At 43.0% G+C, this 23386-nt stretch overlaps 1 protein-coding gene across 1 annotated transcript in view; it reads right to left on the bottom strand.

The window, feature by feature from the left end:
• Positions 1 to 23386, bottom strand: part of LTBP4 (latent transforming growth factor beta binding protein 4) — a 343681-nt gene that overhangs the window by 78252 nt on the left and 242043 nt on the right. Inside the window, exon 8 of the mRNA XM_077482606.1 lies at positions 14075 to 14177. Coding sequence (XP_077338732.1) covers positions 14075 to 14177 — 103 coding nt within the window. The remainder of the gene's footprint in view (positions 1 to 14074; positions 14178 to 23386) is intronic.

Raw genomic sequence — 23386 nt, 5'->3', positions numbered from 1 at the left:
CATAGAGCAAATACCGTATTTATCAGCGTATAACACGCAATCATTTTAAGAGGGAAGTTTCAGGAAAAAACTAAAATTTTTGTATTGGCGTATAACATGCACAGGCTATTTGCACCCGATTTTCATGGTGAAAAGTGAGTGTTATACGCCAATAAATACAGTAAGCGCTATGTCAGAGTGAAACGTTTTATGCCCCGTACACGTGATCGGAAATTCCACCAACAAAAGTCTGATGTGAGCTTTTGGTCAGAAATTCCAGCAAAAGATTGAGAGCAGGTTCTCAATTTTTCGGTCAGAAAAAGTTCAGATCGTCCGTGCCAATTCCAACAAGCAAAATTCCTACGCATGTTTGGAAATAATTAGATGCTCTGAAGCACTGAACTTCATTTTCTCAGCTCGTCATAGTGTTATACATCACCGCGTTCTTGACGGTCAAATGTTCAGAGAACTTTTGTGTGACTGTTTGTATGCAAGCCAAGCTTGAGCAAAATTCCGTTGGATATACCATCCAAGATTTTTCAGACGGAAATTCCGATCGTGTGTACGTGGCATTAGCCCCTGTACACACGGTTGGACATTCCGATGGAAAATTTCTGATCGAACCGTGTTGTCGTATAATCTGACCATGTGTGGGTTCCATCTGACTTTTTCCGTTGGAATGTCCAACCAACAAAGTTTGAGAGCTGGATATAACATTTTCCGACAACATGATCTGATCGGACTTTGTCCGATCGTTTGTAGAGAACTCCGATCGGACAAAGTGCCACGCATGCTCAGATCAAATTATGAGACCAAAGCTATTGGCTACTTGCCTGAACGTAGTCCCGTCGCAACGAACGAATGTCATCACGTTCCGAACGATCGGATTTTCCGACAACTTTGTCCGACCGTGTGTATGCAACACCAGTTTCGGACAAAATTTTCGACGGATTTTGTTGTCGGAATGTCGTGTGTACAAGGGCTTAGAGTTGGTAACACCAGGTGGAACAGTCTGTGTTTCGGTCTTTTCAAAAACCTGAACTTTGGCTGTTAAGCAGTGATCAGTTTCATAAACTGAAAGTCATGTGGTACTCTCACCCTTTCAATTCTGGAGAATGAGGCCTGCACTATACGACTTTAGGAAATTGAGAAAAGCAATCATAAATCACCCACATAAAAGACAGATTCTTCTTGCAGGTAGGCTTACACCGATTTTTTTTTTTTTTCTCCGTTTACAAAGAGCTTTTCTTTATACCGTCATCTACTTAAATGGGATGATAAATATTAGCCTGGCCTTCTGCTAAACTATACCATAAAATCATCATTTTGGAAGAATTCTTGGCGGTTTGTCCCTCGGCCGTTCATAGATATGAGAGTGGGAAACCTCTGCTGAACCCAATAAAGTTCCCGTCTGTTTTGTAATCACATTTATCTATCACAGATGGACACAATCTCTGGGCTCTTGGTAAGGACAGATGTGTTTTTGGCAAGGCTCTCCGAGCAGGATCATGTGGGTGGTTTCTGGAAAAAGAATGAACCCCCTCAAAGGTTTGGCTGCTTGTTTCTTGGGGTATGAAGAATGGTGCTGGTAATTTATACTCTGAACCAGTTCTAAGTGTCCCCATCCATCATCGCCCGGGGACATTCTGTGATGTTCCAGTTGTTCACTTTTTCACTCAACACGCAAAAAGGAACATTTTTACAATCAGGGGTCAGGGATCCTTGTAAACAAAGTTGCAGATTGTTCCACGGAATGTGCAACATGTTTATAACAAAAGGAAGTGAAAATAAACCTCCGTGGCCAATTCAACTCCAAATTTGCTGTTATTGTGATAAAAAATTGTAAAAAATAGCAATGCTGGAAAAAATTACATTAAAAAAGCAGATTCATATCATAGGTCATTGTACACATTAAGAGTTGGTTTATAGTTGCTATTATAACAATGAGCCAGATTTAAAGCTTAACTCTGAACAATTGCTTTTTTTGTTTTGTGTGGAGTTAGAAAAGCTTAGAGCCCCTATCAGGTTCTTATTACTGTCACCTCTCACTACCTTTCCCCATGACTCGTGATGGGAAATCCGGGGACATTTTCCCAGTAGGGTTGGAGCAGCAAAACTGACTGGGGTCTCAATTCACTAAGAGTTAAATAACGCATGATTATCTAAAATAACACATGCATTATTTAACTCATAAACATGCAATTCCCCAAAAAAACGCACGTTAAATGTTTTTGCACATTATTTTACTGTAGACCAGCCGCAGCGGGAACTGATTTAGCAGTGGTATTCCTACCACTGTTAAATGTGATTGTTCAGCTCAGAGCTGCTGGCTGTTAAGGAGCGGGCACCCACCAACTTTCTAACAACCATGATTCATCCCCAAATGTAAACAAAAAAATAAAAAGCGTGCAGCCCCCCCCCCCCCCCTCCAGTCCATACCAGGCCCTTTGGGTTTGGTATCAGTTTTTGGGGGGGCCTATCGACAAAAAAAAAAAAAAAGATTGGCCTGATAGGCCTTACAAAGTCACAAAAAAATCCAAAAATCCATACCAGATCCTTATCTGAGCATGCAGGGAAGGAGGGAGAACCAACATGCACCCCTTCCTGTCCTCCTGAACCATACCAAGCCACATGTCTTCAACACGGGGGGTGCTTTGTGAGGGAGGCCCCCCAAAGCTCCATGTTCCTATGTTGATGAAGACAAGGGCCTCTTCCCCACAACTCTGGCTCAGTGGTTGTGGGGGTTCGGGGGGGGGGAGGATTGACCCGAGCTGTGCACCTTGTTTACAATAATAAAACTATAGCAAATTGGATGCTATATTTGGATACATAACCCAAATATCGCATGTGATCTCCTTTAGTGAATTGAGCCCTGAAGCTTTGGGCAGAGGAGGACAGCAAGTGAAAAGGTAAGTGATGGAGCCTTTTCATTTGTGCATTGGAAAAAAAAAATGTTAGAACCTCTGTTATGTTTTTATTGTTAACTGTGTCTTAGTGTTTAAATTATTCCAGCCCCCTGATTTTTTTTCCTGGTGTCAAAGGGACGAGGGTAAGGTGTGAGGGGAAATCTCCCCAACGTTGTGGCTGGAATTGAGTAGGACACCTCTGCCAACATATACAGTATATGACTCAGGTTATTGCTGTCTATTTCTTTCAAGGGCTTGCTCCAAGCACCATTGTCCTAGGCACACACTTACTAACTGATATACTGTCACTGACAGCAGCCATAGATCTCAGGGTAATAACACAAGCAAATGAACACTCACAGAGTAGATAAAGTGGACCTTTCAATAAATTTACAAGTCTGCATGAATTTCTAATTCACACAAAGATTACACACACGTCTTTATACATTAAAATGTATCTGCTTTTGTGCAGGCTCGGCAGCAATGTTAGCTACTTTGCAGTATTTTGAGGGACATCAATGAAAATGGGGCCAGACCAGGCACCGGCAGCCATGGTTCCCATAATTTGTAAAATTTATTCGGTGTGCCCCTATTTCAGTAGACTTGTTGTTCTTTCAGTTTACACAATATGAACAATGGCTTGTTAATGGGTGTTACTATCTCCAGCGGATATGCCCCCTCATCCCAACAAGGATACTTTGGGATCCAGGGCAACGTGAGTAGAATAAGCCCCATGTATGGTATTCACCAGCTCATGCAAGTATCTGACCAGCTTGGGACACTTCCATTGCAAGTGAAGCAGATCCACAGGTGATTGTTGGCTACGAGTGTCCCCTTCTGCCCTATTTAACCATCTTCTCTGGAGCACTATACATTCTGTGTATGATAAACAATTGAGTCAGACGCTGTGCAGATGACAAGGATACAGAAGGCACTCCCTCTAGAATGGTTTGCCAATCATCTTCTGATATATCGCCTAGGTCTTTCTCCCACCCTTGTCTGCCTTAGCATTTGGAGGTATCTTGGGCCTTGACCATCAATTGGTCATACAAAAATGAAATAAGACCTTTCTTCTCAGAAACTTTGGCCAAAAAGGTTAGAAGTGGCATATGACTGACATATAATTTGACACTTCTACCCTGAGCCTGCATGCAATGCATGACGTATTTGTAGATATTTAAAGAAATCATGGTGGGGGAGTTGGAACGCCTCCTTAAGGTCCTGAAAGGATCTCAGTATATTATGAGTGTAAAGTCGTGCTACATATTGAATCCCCTGGAAACTCCATCGATCTGCATATTGCTTGTTCCCCCACAGTGGTATATATTCAGAGGCCCTTTCATATTTCATTATAAGTTTCATTTCTTGCCAAACTTTATCCATAAGTGTTAGGGTGGGGCCATTATGACAATGAGCAAAAGCTCCCGATTCTAATTGCACCAATAGATGATAACGGGATTCATGGCTTAGCAGTAACTAAACCAGCGAACTGCTGTAATTGTAAAGCCATGAAGTACAGCCTCTACTGAGGCACCGCCAATCCTCCTCCCTCCTTAGTTAGATGGAGAGTAGAGAGTTTGATCCTAGGATTTCCACAGTAATATGCGGAATAGCGCTTTTATTTGCTTAAACCATTTTAGGGGAATCCATATGGGTGAATTGTGGAGGACATACAGTAGTTGAGTGGCCCAAATAATTTTTATGAGGTTCGCGCGACCAATTCTGGATAATGGCAGCCTCATCCACACAGAACTTTTAAGCTTGAATTTATGCAGGATGGGAGATAGATTGTGGCGCAAATAGTCTTCTACCTTGGGAGATATACAAATGTCCAGATATTTAAAGGAGGACACAACTTTAATTTGCTGAGCCTCCTGTGGTACTGGAAGTCATCGAGGGGAAACAGAACAGACTTATCCCAACTGATAATGAAGCCCAAAAATGAGCCGAATGTTTGTATAAGCGACATAAGGGAAATCAAAGACTGGTCTGTATCTCCTATAAATAACAAAGTGGCCTCTGCATAATGTGAGATTTTTTCACACCTGGTTCCCCTGTTAAAGATACAGATGACATCAGATTGCCTTATAGCCTCGGCTAGGGGTTCGATTGCCAAGGTGAATAGCAATGGGGAGAGGGGGCATCCCTGCCGAGTACCCCTGAATAGTGGGAAGAAATCTGAGACTGAGCCATTTATTTGTATACATGCCCTTGGGGTCGAGTAAGTAATTTAATCCAACTTATAAATCTTTTACCTAATCCAAATGACCAGTGCTTCCCATAGATATGTCCACTCGATGCTATTGAATGCTTTCACAGCGTCAAGTGACAGTACAGCTCACCTCCCCGGGTTATCCGATGGTATCTGCATGTTTAAGAATAGTTTCCTTAAATTTATCGCCGTGGACATAGTGGGGATAAAGCCGGACTGGTCCCTTGCCAAAATCTTAACATCAGAGTTCAAAAGCGAGATCATGAGATGGTAAGATCCCGGCTCTAGTAAATCTTTGCCCGGTTTCGGGAATACTATGATACAGGTGTCATTCATGGAATCTGGTAGCTGACAGGATTCAAATGCCTTGTTAAGGATCTGAAGCACTTTAATTGTCTCAATTGCGGTTCGGTCTACCTAATGATGCACATACTATACAATACACATCTAGTTATTTAAAATGTCCATACTCTAGAATAACAAGTCCCCCAACTATGTCATCTCTCTGACGTTGGGCATGGCTACGATCCTTCGCCATCACGCACGCTCACCAAAAGGCGTGTGGAGTCTGGTGCGGCCACACAGCTTGTTGCTCTGGGAAAGCATCTTATTTTTTACTGCTATATGTGGATTTGAGATTTTTGCGAATTTTACTTGTATTTTAATGTGGATCCTTTCTCAAGTGTTGTGTCGCTTGCTATCATGTTTCTTAATAAATAGTTTTTATGGATTACACTATGGGCGTATACATTTTTAATTTTCCACCATATCCTTTATGCTGATGGAGCAATCCTGATTTGATGCGTGCTTGGTGCCTGGAATCATCCTGATCAAAAGGATTTAACAAGCGCTTGTGACCATTTATGTGATGGTCCACTGGATCGGGTAGGGGGCTCATTTATATGGTGTCACTCGGTGGTGGATGCAGAGAAATTTGGAATGGGGACACCTACTGTATCTCACAAAAGTGAGTACACGCTTCACATTTTTGTAAATATTTTATTATACCTTTTCATGTGACAACACTGAAGAAATTACACTTTGCTGAAATGTAAAGTAGTGAGTGTACAGCTTCTATAACAGTGTACATTTGCTGTCCCCTCACAATAACTCAACACAAAGCCATTAATGTCTAAACCACTGGCAACAAACGTGAGTACACCCCTTAGTGAAAATGTCCAAACTGGGCCCAAAGTGTCAATATTTTGTGTGGCCACCATTATTTTCCAGCACTGCCTTAACCCTCTTGGACATGGAGTTCACCAGAGCTTCACAGCTTGCCACTGGAGTCCTCTTCCACTCCTCCATGACGACATTACGGAGCTGGTGGATGTTAGAAACATTGCGCTCCCCCACCGTCCATTTGAGGATGCCCCACATATGTTCAATAGGGTTTAGGTCTGGAGACATGCTTAGCCACTACGTCACCTTTAACCTCAGCTTCTTTAGCAAGGCAGTGGTTGTCTTGGAGGGATGTTTGGGGTTGTACTCGTTATGTTAGAATACTGCCCTGCAGCCCAGAGAGGGGATCATGCTTTGCTTCAGTATGTCACAGTACATGTTGGCATCCATGGTTCCTTCAATGAACTGTAGCTCCCAAGTGCCGGCAGCACTCATGCAGCCTCAGACCATGACACTCCAACCACCATGCTTGACTGTAGGCAAGACACACTTGTCTTTGTACTCCTCACCTGGTTGCTGCCACACATGCTTAACACCATCTGAATCAAATAAGTTAATCTTGGTCTCATCAGACCACAGGACATTGTTCCAGTAATCCACGTCCTTAGTCTGCTTGTCTTCAGCAAACTGTTTGCATGCTTTCTTGTGCATCATCTTTAGAAGAGGCTTCCTTCTGTGACAACAGCCATGCAGACCAATTTGATGCAGTGTGCGGCGTATGGTCTGAACACTGACAGGCTGACGCCCCACCCCTTCAACCTCTGCAGAAATGCAGGCAGCACTCATAGGTCTATTTCCCAAAGACAGCCTCTGGATATGATGCTGAGCATGTGCACTCAACTTCTGTGGTTGACCATGGTGAGGTTTGTTCTGAGTGGAACCTGTCTTGTTAAACCACTGTAAGGTCTTGGCCACCATACTGCAGCTCAGTTTCAGGTTCTTGGCAATCTTCTTATAGCCTAGGCCATCTTTATGTAGAGCAACAATTCTTGCTTTCAGATCCTCAGAGTTTTTTGCCATGAGGTGCCCTGTTAAACTTCCAGTGACCAGTATGAGACAGTGAGATTGATAACACCAAGAGGGAAAATGGCTAATTGGGCCCAATTTGGACATTTGTTGGCAGCGGTTTAGGCATTAATGGCTGTGTTAAGTTATTTTGAGGCAACAGCAAATTTACACTGTTATACAAGCTGTGCACTCACTACTTTACATTGTAGCAAAGTGTCATTTCTTCAGTGTTGTCACATGAAAAGATATAATAAAATATTTACAAAATGTGAGGGGTGTACTCACTTTTGTGAGATACTGTATATGACAAATGGATTGGGGATCCAGTTTTTTTAACTTTGTTACTTTAAACACATTTCCTTTGTGCCTTTGCGGATTGGCTCTCATGGACTGATTTTATTTTTTTACAAATTATAATTTTTTGTCACTATATTTTTTCACCTTAAGCCCCATACACACTATCAGTTTTTCTGCTGAGTTTTTCCTTCAGGTTTACCAAAACCATGTCGTATAAGGGCCTGCCTGATTGTATACACATTGAAACTCCTAAGGTTTGACCTCATATTATATGGTTTTGGTAAATCTGAAGGAAAAACTCAGCAGAAAAACCCTATGGGGGAATTTTATCCGAAGCACTATAATCCACCTTACCTACCTGGAAGTACATTATTGGGTAAACCATTTGAAATTAATATTGGGTATCCCTAACATGTATAACACCGGATTCAGTTATTCAGTGTAATCTTGTTTTTCTTTTAACAGACCACCATCTCTGAAGAAGACCCCCTTTGGGGTTGAAACGCGTTAGTTCTATGCTCTCACTGTTATCTACCCATACAGTGTAACATAGCTGTGTCTGTTATTTTACTTCCATGTGACATTATATGTACTTTATATACATGATTTTGTCTGTTATTCAAGTGTTCAGGTGAAGCTCATGTTTGTTTTTACCAATTAATATTAAAATACCTTTTATACTACTTCTATTGGCTTCTAGTACTGTCTCTTGCTGCCTAAAAACCCCGTTTGTGGGGGAACTAGTTCTATTTGTATTTACTTGGGGTGAGCAGCACCCTCCTAGCTCTTTACAGCACTGTGTTCTCCTTTGAGTGCCAATCAGACTGGGTGGACAAACACCCTTTTTCTCTTTTCTTTCTTTTTCTTTTTCTTTTTCTTCTTCATACTATCCTTTCCCTTTTCCCTTCCCCCGAATTGAACACAGGAGGGTTAAACATGAGCTTGGCCTAGCATAACTAACATTAAGGAATTGATTTGTCCTTATATGTATTTTTTCATGCAAACATTGTTATAGTAAATATGAATATGTTTCAGGGTAATGATTGGGATCTGTTGATGTCAGGGTATGAAACAGAATTTGAGAAAAGTGATCGGGTTGATACTGAGATTACCACTTTGACCTCTAAATTAATGCGAACACTTGAAAGGAAATCAGCACTATTCTGGCATATCAAATCGTTCGAAAGATATAAGAATGAAAAGATTAACCCTTTAGGTCTCCGGGTCCAAATTTTTCCAAATATAGATCTAATTAGCAATGAATGCAAAACAGAATGGGAGGCCAACCTAAATGCTTGTTCTCAGCAAATGATGATTATCCTTGTCAGGGAGTACACCAGGCAGATTGAACTCCTCGACAAGGAAATCCACACTTTGGAAATGGCTCTACAACCTTATGCGTCACATACCCTAGCTGTAGAAACCCGGACCAAACTCCGGGATGACCTATCCACTTATAACAAAAATATTTTACGCAAGAAGGATAATTCGGACTACGTACAGATGTGTCAAGATATTTTAGACAACAAAGAATGGTACAAGGTCATTCCAAGCAAACTAATACAGACCTACTATGACAAATTCTATAATTTCATTGACACAGCTCTTACCAAGGGAGGCATCACAAGGGAACAACACACCTTTGTTAGAACGAAACACCCTAGGGTACCCACCTTTTACAGCTTACCCAAGATCCACAAATCTCAATCACGACCACCCGGTCAGCCGATTGTCTCGGGGAGAGGTGGAATAGCTGAAAATCTCAGCAAAGTCATTGACTCATACTTACAACCATTTGTCACATGTATGCCTTCGTATGTGAAGGATACGACACATCTGTTACAGACAATCGAAAACTATACCCTAACTGACAAGTCTATTCTGGTGGCCATTGATGTGGAGGCTCTCTATAGCTCCATCCCACACAATTGTGGGGTTGAAGCGATACGGAACTTACTCCAAACCAGCGGTAAATATGCATGTGAGGTGAATGAATTCATCGTGAATGGTTTGAATTACATTTTACATCACAATTTTTTTCTATTCAACAATTCCCACTACCTCCAGGTGCAGGGCGTGGCCATGGGTAGTTGTTGTGCCCCGGCTTACGCTAACCTGTACCTGGGGGAGTGGGAAAAATCCCTCCTGGGTGATGAGGGCCTTGTCGGGTACACGCGTCACATTGCTATGTGGCGCCGGTACATCGATGATGTCCTCATCATCTGGGAGGGATCAGAGACGGCTCTGTTGGAATTTGAATCTTGTATTAATACAAATAAGTACAATTTAAAATTTACTATGACTTATGACACTCAGAGCATTACGTTCTTGGATGTCATTATAGGCCGCACCCCAGAAAACTCTATTTACACATCACTGTACCGGAAGAGCACAGCGGGCAATACGGTACTACATGCCGACAGCTTCCATCCCATTGCTCTAAAACAGTCCATACCATATGGGCAGTACCTGCGTCTTCGCAGGAATTGCTCTAATGATAGCCTCTTCAGAGAAGAAGCCTATAAACTCCAGATTAGATTCCTAGCACGCGGGTACAGCCGCTCTAGTCTACGCAGGGCGTTCAATAAGGTGGTAACCCTACCCCGCAAGGATCTTCTGTTTTCCAAAAAGACGCGTGATGACCCCATGGGTAATTTACCCAGGATCACGATGCGCTTTACTAAACAACACAACATCATTTACAATATTATTCAGAAATATTGGCCCATCCTAAGTGATGATCCCAAAATTGGACGTTTTGTCGCCACACGTCCCTCCATTTCTTTCAAGAGGGCTGCATCACTGCACGACAGATTAGTGCAAAGCGAGTATATGAGTGCGGCAAAGAGATCCAAACACTGTTCAGTTTTTGGCTCTTTTCCTTGCAATCACTGCTCATGCTGTAAGTATATTAGACGGGATAAGACCTTTTGCCTACCAAATGGTGGCATCTTTCGACCCATTCATTTTGTAAACTGCCAAACACGTGGAATAGTATATCTTATGGAATGCGAATGTGGGGCATACTATGTGGGCAAAACCAAACAGGAATTCCACCGTCGCATATCCAAACATGTGTACAGTATGGAAATCGGCAATTATTATTTGCCAGTTGGTCGACATGTTGTAACAGTACATAATTACAGAATGCCGAAATTCACATTTGTGGCCCTAGATCGCATACACATACCGGCCCGGGGTGGGGATTGGAACAAGATCTTATTGCAACGGGAACAGAGGTGGATACATAATTTGGATGCCACCTCTGCCCCGGGCCTAAACGAATCGACCTCTTTTGCTCCCTTCCTTAAAGGATTTTCCTCTGGAAGGACACAATAAAGCTTCCCTTGCTCTGCAGTGGGGTCCTCTCCTCTCCCCTACCCGGGCCTCTCATTTTCCTTTCATTATCACATCTCAGGTTCTCTTTTTTCGTATCCGCCAATAGACTATTTCGGATTATTTTGTATATGCAATGTATCCTTATATTAGTGATTACCCAGAAAAATCATGTGTCTAACTGTCATGTGTTATAATTGATGTACATTTTATTATAGTTTGCATATTTGCTTTGTTCAGGCTCTTGATAGAGACTTATATTTACATGATAATAGACGCCATTAAACTTTGTAGAGTATTATATAACTATACAACTTGATTGGTGAATTCCACTTGGCTTTTTGTGATGCTATGCCCCGACCTGCCACCTACCTTCCCTTTTCCCCCACCTTTGGATCTTCTCCCCCTTCACTAGCACAACTTTCTATTTAAAAAATTTTATATATTTTTTTTTTTCCTCCATGCTCCTCACCCCTACACCCCCCATCCCTTTATCAGTCCCGAAGATCCTCGGTGGGAAGATCCAGGAGGTACCTGGCCAGTCTCGGCTCTTGACATCGCTTAATTTTTATTTTATAATATAATAATTCTTCCTTCCGTTGAGAATATGTCTCTCTTCCCTCGAAATCTACAATGGTCCTTTGCCATTTTACAGCCCAGAGGTGAGGAGGGGACAATTGGGTCTGCCCCCTGTACTGACTCCCCGGCAAGGGTAGGAGTGGTTTCTGCCTGTATTTTACGGACAGGCCTCTCCACTGGTTCCCCCTGCCCCCTTGTTGAGGGATGGTGGACACATATTCCCTTGCCGGCGGCATCCTTGGACACTTCCGGGCGCACATCTCAGGCACGTCCGCTCGTTTGGGCGAACGTGCGTGACATATACTTTGCGCGCGTCCGTTCGATCGAGCGAGCGTGCGTGACGTTGTGACGCCACGTGTTTGCGACGGAAGCGACGTCATTTCGGGGCCGGTTTCCGGCCTTCCAGGACGCCGGGGCGGCCACACGAGGCTGATCCTATTCAGGCAGCCAATGCGTTCGGGATACACCGGTTGATTGGTGGGCGTATGCACCTGTAGCCAATCTCCAGGCTTTATATACAAACCTGCCTTCATAGGAGGTGTACATTCATCCAGGAGGAAAGAAACTTGTACCTGTTGTTTGGTGAGCACTTATTTTCCCTCTGTATTTGACCTATATTTGGTGACGTACTGCACCAAAATAAGCCTTTTTACTGGCTGTTTAATATGCGGACTGATCTAATTAATTTATAGATCGGACTTCAGGAAACACGTTGTAGGGACTGCGCCAGATATCCTTTGTGGATTAACGCCTAAGTCGCCGTCCCTCATCTTTACCTTCTGGAACAGTCTCCCATTAGGTCTTACAATCCAGGTAATAATCTCACCACTTGCCTGGCTGTTCTAATGAGGCTAATATACCTGTTTGGTATTTTCTAACACACTACACACATACACTTTTTTTGTATGTATATATCATCATGCACTTGACACTCTTATTGACTATGTCCCCTACTACTTGTCACCCACTTCAGCGCATTTTGTTTTTGCACACCTTCACATGCGGTGTTTTTTTGTTGCATAATTTTTATATTTTTTTTTTCACTTTTTCACTATTCTTTTGCGCATTCTCTCTTTTTCTGCTTGAGTGCACACTCACACCGTTTTTCACTAGTCCACTTCTCATCACCTTTCATTTCTCCCTTTCCTCTTTTCCTCATCCCCCTTCTCCTGTGTGTCATGGCTCACACAGCAGCACACATTTACACACTCACTCATCTCTGGCTATCTTTTCCTTCGTTCCCCTTTTTCCTAGGCTCCTTGGACTCCCAGGCATGGCCCCCCCTCCCCCTCTTTTTTCTTTCTCTGTCCTGGCCTTAGAAAGCATGCTATATGGATATTTGGACAATTGAGGGTGCACATATATATATATATATATATATATATATATATATATACATGTATACAACCTTTGGCATACATAATGAGGATATGATATCATTAACCTCATATCATATATGCACTCCATGTTTCCAATATTAAATAATCCTCGCTTTTAATTAATTAATTTTTTGCCTGTTGTTGGGATCTCGCTGCAGGTGTCGCTCGCCATATCTTTGGTGTACCCTTACTCGCACCTACCCCCCCGGAGTTTCCTCTTCTGGGGGGCAAGGTAATAGTGTGACCTCCCGTGAGTCACGCCAGTGGGTTTGTGACGCTGCCTCCTCTTCCCTCTGGCATCTTGGCAACACATACGGACCAGGTACTACTCAAGATGCGTAAAGGAAATTGAGACATTGTCCTATGGGGGAATTTTATCCGAAGCACTATAATCCACCTTACCTACCTGGAAGTACATTATTGGGTAAACCATTTTAAATTAATATTGGGTATCCCTAACATGTATAACACCGGATTCAGTTATTCAGTGTAATCTTGTTTTTCTTTTAACAGACCACCATCTCTGAAGAAGACCCCCTTTGGGGTTGAAACGCGTTAGTTCTATGCTCTCACTGTTATCTACCCATACAGTGTAACATAGCTGTGTCTGTTATTTTACTTCCATGTGACATTATATGTACTTTATATACATGATTTTGTCTGTTATTCAAGTGTTCAGGTGAAGCTCATGTTTGTTTTTACCAATTAATATTAAAATACCTTTTATACTACTTCTATTGGCTTCTATTACTGTCTCTTGCTGCCTAAAAACCCCGTTTGTGGGGGAACTAGTTCTATTGGTAAATCTGAAGGAAAAACTCAGCAGAAAAACTGATAGTGTGTATGGGGCTTTATTTGTCTTTCACTTTATTGTATTGGTTTATTATTGAATCACTTTTTTTTTGATTTAGCACTACTTTCTTGGATTTTTATTGTTTCCTGTTGGTGTCACGATTGCTTCAGTGGCTGCTTTATCATTTATTAAGTATATATGCTCCAGCGCAGGTTCTTACATATTTATCATACTCTAGAAGAACTGTTTTCTTTTCTACCTGACTTACATATTTACTGGTTAAAGAATGTTAGTTTGGCTATAGATAAGAATTAGAAGTGATGTTCTACGTTCCTCATTGAATAAACCTCTTGAGAGCTGGAATGCACCACAATTCTCACTTGACAGGGGCTGATAGACTTACCTTGGTATCCGGGGCAGGGGGTACAGTCATGGATGCCCCAAGCTACTCCAGAACCCCGACAGCAGATTTCCTGGGTCATCAGGCCGGGGAAAGGTGAAGCACACTGTGATAGAAGCAGAAACCTTGATTAACACGTTGGAAGAGCAGCTGTGCTGGCAGCAAGTAGAAGTATGACATAGCAAAGGCTCAACAAACACCAGACTAAGTGACCTCGTCATGGGATAGCAATAAAGCTGCTGTCATTCAAAACTCCTCAGTTCTCATACTTTTCCAGGACTGTGCTTTTATATAACTTGGACAGTACATGATCGCTCATGAAGGGAAATGGCTCTTTGATGAGACCTCAGGAGATAGTGTGGTCATCTTGAAATTGGAGTCTTGTCTGTACTAATCAGAGGGAAAGTTAGAATAATATCTGAACAAGGGAGATTTTGTGTATGGAACTGTCTGAAAAAACGACTGTGTTGTTTAATCCATAATCACAAAAAACCCTAACATTCTTCGTTTTGTGCTCTCAGTCTGCACTAGAAAAAATAAAGTTTTGATGGGTCACCATGAGCATACAGCATATAGCCGCTATATCTATGGAACACATTTGATCATTAAACAGCCAGTAAAATTAAATGGTTCATATCACAAAGCAACTATGAAATTTACAGATAACAGTCAAAAATATCCTGGGTAAAGTAATTTTTCTACATACTTGGAAAATAAGCACTGGCACATGAGGTTATCTTTTTGGTGTTGCTGTCCAATAGTATTGTCAGGACCTGGATCTGGTGGCACTGTGGTTCTCTGGGCAGAGAGGTGTAGTTCCAGTGTCCAACAGTGGGTGTCTCCCAGCAGCCAGCAGATCCCAGTAATCAGACTATCTGGTGCTGGTTGATGGGTGGGTATTTAGTTCCTCCTCTACTAGTGCCTCTCACTTCAGTGTTTTGCCTGCTAGCCAGAGACTTGCTTGCTGAATTATCCTGAGCCTTATTTCTGATCCTTCCTTGTACCTTTATCATGTGCCTTGCTGCCTTCTACCTGCTCCCCTTCTCCCCGATTCCAGTCTTGGTTCCCCTCTTTCTTTCTGGTCCCAGTTTCCAAAGTGTAGATCTGGCCATCCATGCTGCTGATACCTGACAAGTATTAATGTTGGTATAGATCGGGCTGTCCTAACTATGACCCAAATCTGGCCCACTACAAAATTGTATCCAGCCTGCAGCTAGGGTCAGTGGCGTATACTTAATTTGCACAGATTGAGGATTCCTGATGTAAGGGGCACTCTAATGGTGAATCAGATGTAAGAGAGATTCATTAATTTACAAAGCTGATGTAGCACTAACCCCCGAAGGAGCTGCTGGTTAGATTTGGGCTTAATGTTACCTTCTGTCTTCCACGTTGCACATCTAGGGGTGTCCCGTGGTAATGGCCCAGTAGCTTGAGAGACCCACAACAGATTCACTTAAATTGATTTTATTTGCAAAACGTAGACAATGAACAGTCTCTTAAATTGGGATCAGAGGGTTGGAAAGGAAATTCAGGTACTCTTAGTGTCAAAGTCAAAATGTTTAAGAACTTGCTTACTTTGACTGCATCCAGAGAAAAGCCATTCGCAACTGGATGATCACTCAAGTTGGACAGTCCCTCTCCCACAAGGTCTAGCAGCCAACAAAGTGCTTACTCAGGAACACAGACGTTGTTGTAGAACGTACAAGATAATGTCTCTGCCACAGACGTTGTTGTAGAACACGTAGGGAAACTTAAGCTTGAAAACACTTGTAGGATACCTGGATCTTTCAACCAGCTTGGCAATATCCACAAATCCAGATTCTCTTGGGTACTTCAGCCCTTCCAGGCTCTTACTAAGAAACCAACCTGTACATGGCCTTCTTCTGAAGAGTCTCCCCTGGAATGCTTGAGAGCGAGTAATTTAAGCACCTAACCAGACCATAGTTCCATGCCTGCCAGAAGAGACAGTGCCCCCGGTGTCCAGGCTGAACATCTCACAGTCCAGTCAGATGGATGCTGACGTCTAATTTAGATAATTGTACTTAAACCAAACTGTAGTTTAGGCAATTTTAACTTTGAAAAGCACTGCATAGAGCGTGCACTGATTTTAAAATATATGATTTGACCCCTGTTCTGAAAAGATTGAAGACCCCTGGTATAAAGTGCCGTGAAAATTATTCATACCCCTTAACATTTTCCACATTTTGTCATGTTACAACCAAAAACATTAATGTATTTTATTGGGATTCTATGTGATAGACCAACACAAAGTGGCACATAATTGTGAAATGAAAGGGAAATGATAAATGGTTTTCCATTTTGTTTTTGAAAATAGATATCTGAAAAGTGTGGTGTGTATTAGTATTCAGCCACCTTTATTCTGATACCTCGAACTAAAATCTAGTGGAACCAATTGCCTTCAGAAGTCACCTAATTAGTAAATAGAGTTCATCTGGGTGTAATTGAATCTCAGTATAAATACAGCTGTTCTGTGAATCCCTCAGAGGTTTGTTAGAGAACCTTAGTGAACAAACAAAATCATGAAGGCCAAGGAACACACCAGACAGGTCAGGGATAAAGTTGTGGAGAAGTATAAAGCAGGGTTAGGTTATATAAAAATATCCCAAGTTTTGAACAGCTTACAGAGCACTGTTCAATCCATCTTCCAAAAATGGAAAGAGTATGGCACAACCGCAAAACCTGCCAAGCCATGGCCGTCCACCTAACAGGCAGGGCAAGGAGAGCATTCATCAGAGAAGCAGCCAAGAGGCCCATGGTAACGCTGGAGGTGCTGAAGAGAGCCACAGCTCAGGTGGGAGAATCTGTCCACATGACAACTATTAGTGGTGCTCTCCACAAATCTGGCCTTTATGGAAGATTGGCAAGAAGAAAGCCATTGTTGAAAGAAAGTCATAAGAAGTCCAGTTTGTAGTTTGCGAGAAGCCATGTGGGGGACGCAGCAAACATGTGGAAGAAGGTGCTCTGGTCAGATGAGACCAATGTAGCAATGTCTTTAACCTCTTCCAGCCTAATGAGGGCCTTCAAAGCCAAAAGACAGCTGATATCCTTCCATATGTAGTGGGTTGTGAGGCATAGTGGGTGCAAAGATGGTGAAAGTCATTGGGTGCCAGACACTTCTTGGATGCAAAAGAGATTTTATTTCTTTTAACAGTCCTTTAACCTTTTATATACTGAAGGGAAAGAGGGTTAGGGCCAGGACACCCTTAAGTGGTTGCAATTTTAATTAGCAGACACTGAGACCTCAATAGGAGAAGAGCCATACAGGGAATGGCCCCAGCAAAGCACCACTTCTGCACGTGCAGGATTGCTGTCTCCTATGGCAACAGTACTTAACAGTTCCTAACACAAAGTTCAACAGTTCACTCAACTTCACTACAACTTCTACTTGTAGTTCTTCAGCCCCTTGAGCTCCTAGTGATTCACTGATTCCGAATCACATGAGCTCCTCAAGGCTTTTTCAGTGGTATCTCCCTCAAGCGTCACCCACGCTTCCCTGCTGGGTCCCTAGCTTGGCAGCCCAGATACCTCTCAAGCTTCACCCCTACTGATCGGTGCCTGGCTTGATTCACAAGGCTGCTCTGCAAGCATCAGCTCCCCTGGTTGAGGTCCCTGACTTGATCCCCGTCTGAAGTTTCCCGATTCTCCACCATGCCCGTTTAGTGAGAATACAGCTCCGGTACTTACTTCAGCTTGAGCTATTTTGCAAAGAAGAATGGGCACAAATTTCACTCTCTATATGCGCAACGCCGGTAGAGTCATACCCAAAAATAACTTGCAGCTGTAATTTCAGTGAAAGGTGGTTCTACAAAGTATTGAATCAGGGGGGCTGAATACAACTGCACCCCACACTTTACAGATATTTATTTTTATAAAAGATTTAAAACCATTTATCATTTTCCTTCCACTTCACAATTTATGTGCCACTTTGTGTTGGTTTATTGCTTAAAATCCCAATAAAATATATTTAAGTTTTTGGTTGTAACATGACAAAATGTGAAAAATTTCAAGGGGTAGAATGCTTTTTCAAGGCACTGTACTATAGCTTTGCTAGAGTGTGCATGATATCAAATTAAAGTCTCCTTCTCTGCACACAATCTTCTCATGTATGGTTTGGATTTTGAGGAATGACATGAGGAGTGTAGAGAGCACTCCAATCTTAATTCATTCCAGGTTTTTGGCTAATAGCCAATGTGATTGCCTGCACCTGTAGGAGCCTAATACGGTCCGGCTGTTAGCAGCTGTGTGCTCACTGTGATTGGTATCAGAGCTGCCGAGGAAACTGCACTCACATGTTGTTTGGCTTACGTAAGAAGTTTTTTTTCCCATTTCCAGCTAAACTTTTCTATGTATAGTCATGGGTATTGTTTTTCTCCAGAATACAATTTGATACTTTAAACATAAAAATAAACCCTGGATGTTATACTTTAATCTTATTTTTTACTAGTCATGTATAAATTGGAATGGCGGTTTTCTGTACCAAATCCTCACTACAAGTGTAGCGCTACTCTGGTAGGAGTCGCAGAATTACTTGTCCAGGTCTTCCCAACTTCAGCCCCTCAGCCAGCCACACAACAGGCTCATTCACTCTTTCTCCAAGGATCAGGTCTAGGGGATGTTGTTTTTATTTTTGAAGAACTTAGATAGGGATGAGGCAAGTGGTGGGATACTCCAAGAAGATGAACTATGTACACAGAGGACTCAATCTTTTAGCTAAAGTACTAGTAGAGCAAAGTCCCCAAGATCCAGAAATGTCACAAGACCCAAGGACAGATGGATACATTCTTCCAATCTCCCAAGCGATGCCCTCCAGTCATACCAGACAGATCTGTGGCAGACAGGTCCCCTCAGTCAGCTTCTTCTAAGCTCCTGGGTCTCTGCATTCCTCCCTGCGGTTGCCCACCTGAGGCCTCCACATAACAGCCTGTGCCTATAAGGGCAGCGTGCCCCCCTCAGCCCTGTGTGCTCTCAGAATAAATACAAGCATGCCTTCAGAGTCTGCCTCTTTGGAATAGACTGAGGCTGTATCAATATCCATGCTACCATCTGCATATAAGATCCACACCTATCATCCAGAAACTTCTCAAGTTGCTTGGATACAGAGGAAGCTATCCAGCAGGCTGGCAGCAGCAGAGCACACCGATTAGACCTAACTAATTAATCACAGCTCACTGGTTACAGTAAACCAAACCAATATGCTTTTTCCTTCACAAAAATCACACTACACCTACAGTGTGGCAACCTATTTACCTATCAAAAACACATCCCAACACTTATTTAACTATCCAACCCCCACCTAGGAGGGTGCTACACAAGAGTATTTTGTTTGGTGCCAATAGTACATGTAGTTAAGGTAAGTGTGAAGGATTTAAAGAGGAAGTAAACCCCTTTAAACCACTTTGACCTACAGGTAAGCCTAGATTAAGGCTTACCTGTAGGTCCAAGCAATATCTCCTAAACCTATATGGTTTAGGAGATATTTGCCCGAAAATGGGCACCGCTGTCTACGGCGCATGCGCCGTAGACAGCGGCGCGCAGGCGCACTAAATGCGGCAAATCCAAGAATGGATTTGCCTAATTTGTCGACTCCCGTGCGCATGCGCGGGAGTGACGTCATCGCGGCTTTGCCGAATGGCAGAGGCGGAGCTGCGAGACGCGACTCCCGTGCGCATGCGCGGGAGTGATGTCATTGCGGCTTCGCAGCTGTCATTGGTCGGAGCTGCGAGACGCCACCAGCAAGATGGATGCGGCGGACTACAGGGATCAGCGGCGACTTCGCTGGCTCCTGTGTCAGGTAAGTGACACATAATGAGCTACTATGCGATGCATAGTAGTCCATTATGCTTTACCTTTGCAGGGAAAAAAAGAGGAAGTAAACCCATCAGGGTTTACTTCCTCTTTAAGGGTTAATTAGTCTTAGGAATTACATTAAGGCAGCCTTCCCCAGCCAGGGTTCCTCCAGAGGTTGCTAGGGATTCTATGAGCAATCATCAACTTCTGACTCTCAGATAATTAACCACTGACGCCAATGATCATTTTAGCAATATGTGAGGGGCAACTCTTCCTAATGACCACAAAGCATCCTACCCTGTAGCTATAACACTAATATACCATGAGATATAGACATAGTAAATATTAGCAGGGGTTCCTTGAGCCCGGTAAATTATTGCATTGGGCTCCTCTGTCAAAGAGATTGAGGAAAAGCTGTGTTGAGGTCTCCATTGGGGGAAAGATGGGGGATGGAGGTTAAGGTAAAGTGAACTTATACTCGATAATAAAGCAGGAAAAAGTCATGTCTAAAAGCAGATGTTCTTACCTTTATTGTTTTTGTTAACCACAACAGCATTTTCTGTGCCCCTCTACGATTCTGGTTCACTTTGTTACTCAGAGTCTGACTTTATCTGACATCATGGCTAAACTTTTTTAACTACCATCACCCTGTCCAATAATAGGCCAGTTAGGCAGTTTCATCGGACAGCAGCAGGGCTTAGCCATGAAGTCAGGAAGTCACAAGTAAGAAGTCACAAGTCACAATAATAAACCTAAACAGGAGAAGAGCACAGAAAAAGCTTTTTCTGGCTAAAGAATCCTCAGAGATCAACACATCAAAAGGGAAGTCTAATAAAAGCTTTTTTATTAACTTTTCTTGGAGCTTAGATATCAAACAGCACCCAACGTTTTTCGTCCGACACGTGGCTATGATCACGACAATATCAAACACCACCAACAAGTTTTGGCTGCTATTGCGGCCTTAATCATGGCAATCCATTTTAAGTGTTTGATATTTAACCTCCGAAGAAAGTTAATAAAGCTTTATGTGACATTCCTTTTGATGTGCTGATCTCTATGATTAAAGAATAAAATATTGATGGAGTAAGCGTATCTTCACGTCTATATATGTTCAGTCTGATAAATGTAAACAGCATCCATTTCGTGGAGTATGTGGCTAAACACCATGTCCTTTTTAAAAGTTTGAGGGGTAGTATATACTGTAGGCAGGTTGCCTTTAGTGTGAGTTTCTTTGTATTAGTTAGAAAGTTGACTTGCCCAGGCTGAAGAAAGGGTTAACTGTTTGCATCGCAGTTCCCGGGCTTTTTTGCCTTGGACCAGCCTTCCTCCCTGTTTTAGTCATAAATAGGGGGGAGGTCCGGTTCAGGGGAGCTGAGAGAGTCCACCGGGAGCTTGAGCAAGGAGAAACCCCACAAGACATGAAATCCGGAAAGAACAGGGTCAGTAAAGCACATGTGGGGTATGCAACAAGGCCACTATAAGCCCCTGTACACACGGTCGGACATTCGGATGGAAAATGTCCGATCGGACCGTTTTGTTGGATAATCCGATCGTGTGTGGGCTACAGCGGACTGTTTCCGTCGGAATATCCGACCGACAAAGTTTTAGAGCTGGACCGACAAAGTTTGTAGAGAATTCCGATCAGACAAAGTGCCACGCATGCTCAGATCAAATTCCTAGACCAAATCTATTGGCTACTAGCCTGAATGTAGTCCCGTCGTAATGAAATAACGTCATCACGTTACGAATGATCGGATTTTCTGACAACTTTGTCTGACCATGTGTACGCAACACCAGTTTTGGACAAAATCCGTCGGACAAAATCCAACAGATTTTGTTGTCGGAATGTCCGACCGTGTGTACAAGGGCTAAAAGGTTTACTCCTCAAGACAAGCAGGAAGAGGAATGTAGTTGCTATGGCTAGCCATTACTAGTGCAGGGTACATTGCAGCCAGTCATGAAGGGTGGAACCCTAGTGGTTCCCTCCCTAGTGGTCGGTTTCCCAAAAGTAACCGGGACCAAACCCATAGTACGGAACCATGCTAGATGCACTGTAGGATACCATTCTGTCACTGGGAGTGAGGTGGCAGAGTTACGCTGGACTGGTGGAGAGGGCATAGGCTCAGCATACCACAAGGAAGATGTGTAGACACATGGGACAGCACTCCACTTAAAGGTGTTGTAAACCCTCACGGTTTTTCCCCTTCATTTATTACGGTGAAAAACACTCTGTAGTGCAGCTGCCCCCCAGAACCCCATTTTACTTACCTGAGCCCAATCGTTCCAGCGACAGGGGTGAGCACAGCAGCTCCAGCCACTGTCTCGGATCCTCATTGGATAGATTGATAGCAGCAGGGGCCATTGGCTCCTGCTGCTGTCAATCATATCCAGTGACATGGGAGTCGGGCCAAGTCCTGCTATCTATGTCAAAGGACGCAGCAGCAGGACTTGAGAGCGTGCCCTAACGAGTGCCCCCCATGGAAAGCGAATAGTGTAGGGGCACGCGAGAAGAGGAGGAGCAGGAGTGCCACTGGGGGACCCCAGAAGAGGAGGATTTGAGCCGCTGTGTGCAAAACCCTTGCACAGAGGAGGTAAGTATAACATGTTTGTTGTTTAAAGAAAAAAAAATTACCTTTACAACCCCTTTAATAATTTATTGCTGCACACTGTCTACAGCTCATCGCTAAGCCAGGGAACCGCCCTAATGTTTGATTCTCATATGAACGTGGTTCCCAACTGATTCCAGGAATTAATGAGCGCGCACCTGCGTGAAAGTAACCCCCACCTACAGGACAAGTGACCCCGGTAACAACTGTATATTCACTTTAGGGTTTAGGTTATCTTAATGTTTTCAAAAATTTGTGAGCAGGAATGTTTTATATTGCAGAAAAGATATACAAGCAGTTCCCTAGTAACAAACACCCGACTTACAAATGACTCAGGCTTATAAACAAGGGGGGACAACAGGAAGTGAGAGGAAATCTACCCCAAGGAAGGGAAAAAAGGTACCTCCGTTGACACTTTAATCACCAATCCTTGTTTCCACAACAACCCAAAATTTTCTAAATCCAGTTGTCTCCGAAACAGGAATTTAGGTGAAATCTTCTGAATAGGGGCACAGACAGCAAAATAAATATTACAAGGTTGATAACCCTTCCCTATGCTATCCAAAAAGCTTAAAAATTTTTTTTGGCTGGTGCTACACTTTGAATTTACCTGTTCTGACAAATTCAACTTAAGAACAAACCTTCAGACCCTATGTTGTTTGTCACCCGGGGGCCACCTGTACTACATTTCTTCTGCAATAAAGGTTTTTTACTTCCCTGTTTGCGTTCTTCTTCTGTTTGTAGACATGCGCAGCCGGCTTCCAGGATGAATATGCAGGAGTTACATCATCCTGGGCCAGCCAATCACGATGGCTGAAGATGCAGAACATAGAAGACGCCTAGGAGAGGATGTAAGCTCCAGTGAGGAAGCTTGTGGATGCCACATCGCTATTGCTGGGGT

Source organism: Lithobates pipiens, unplaced genomic scaffold (assembly GCF_037356315.1).
Source record: "Lithobates pipiens isolate NorthernLeopardFrog02 unplaced genomic scaffold, aLitPip1_a1.2 Scaffold_1, whole genome shotgun sequence".
NCBI lineage: Eukaryota > Metazoa > Chordata > Amphibia > Anura > Ranidae > Lithobates > Lithobates pipiens.
Note: the sequence above shows the minus strand (reverse complement) of the source record. Positions and strands in the feature narration are given on the sequence as shown.